The sequence below is a fragment of the Nicotiana attenuata genome, chromosome 9, assembly GCF_001879085.1.
Source record: "Nicotiana attenuata strain UT chromosome 9, NIATTr2, whole genome shotgun sequence".
Classification (NCBI taxonomy): domain Eukaryota; kingdom Viridiplantae; phylum Streptophyta; class Magnoliopsida; order Solanales; family Solanaceae; genus Nicotiana; species Nicotiana attenuata.
This window is the reverse complement of record NC_031997.1, coordinates 31,501,090-31,501,944: the sequence shown is the minus strand read 5'-3', so window position 1 is coordinate 31,501,944 and position 855 is coordinate 31,501,090. Positions and strand designations below refer to the sequence as shown.

The window sequence follows — 855 nt, the reverse complement described above, 5'->3', positions numbered from 1 at the left end:
ATATATATATAGAGAGAGAGAGAGAGAGAGAGAGAGAGAGAGAGAGAGAGCAAACTCTGTTTGAGAACGCTATCTTTGGGTTTTCGAGGGGTTTTTGATTTGCCCTTCTTCGGTATTTCTGGACTATCACTCTCCATTTCAACTGATTAAAAAATAATTTGAACTAGGGTTTTTACTTCAAATCAGCTAGGGTTTTTGTTCCCCTTTTTCTTACTAAGCCTCTATTCAGTGTTCATTTGGGAAGTATATACTGTTAAATGCATCCACCATTGAAGCTCCATCAGTAGTAGTTTGTTGAAATGTGAGGACCAATCGGGTCAATTCGGGTGCCCGTAATAAAATGGGGCTTGACCCGATATGACATTATTACACGAATTTTCCCGCCTTAAATTTCTTTTTCTATTCAACTTTTTATTCTTCTCTCGTTATTGTTAAAGAAATTGTAATCTTTATAATGTTTACGAGAATATATTACTCAAATGGTCACTTAACTATCCGTAATTACCTAATAAATTTATATTTTTTATATTTTTAACAGAAAAGTCACTTAAATATATGTAATAGCACTCAGAAGACCATTCAATCAAATCTCTCAACTTTCTCGAGGCCAAATATTTATTTTTACCCTATAGTTATCAACCTTTGTTGTTTTTTACTTTTTAAATATTTTAATACTTTCGCTCTTTTTAATCTATATTATGGACTTAGCTATAGAAAAAATAAAGTTAATCCATAAAGTAAAAATGTGAAAAATATTTTTCAAACATATATAATATTGGAATAATAAAATACATAAGTATTTACTTTTAAATTCAAGTTATCCATTTTTGGATTAGCTAATAGGATAGCGCTTTG

General features: G+C 30.2%; 1 protein-coding gene across 2 annotated transcripts in view; it reads right to left on the bottom strand.

Moving 5' to 3' along the window:
* The window catches only part of LOC109232221 (DNA topoisomerase 6 subunit B), an 11,909-nt gene extending 11,548 nt beyond the window's left edge, over window positions 1–361 (bottom strand). The window contains exon 1 of one of the 2 annotated variants that reach the window (XM_019397909.1): window positions 56–361. In XM_019397909.1, coding sequence (XP_019253454.1) covers window positions 56–137 — 82 coding nt within the window. In that variant the 5' untranslated portion in view covers window positions 138–361. The remainder of the gene's footprint in view (window positions 1–55) is intronic. The other variant, XM_019397908.1, reaches the window with a different exon arrangement.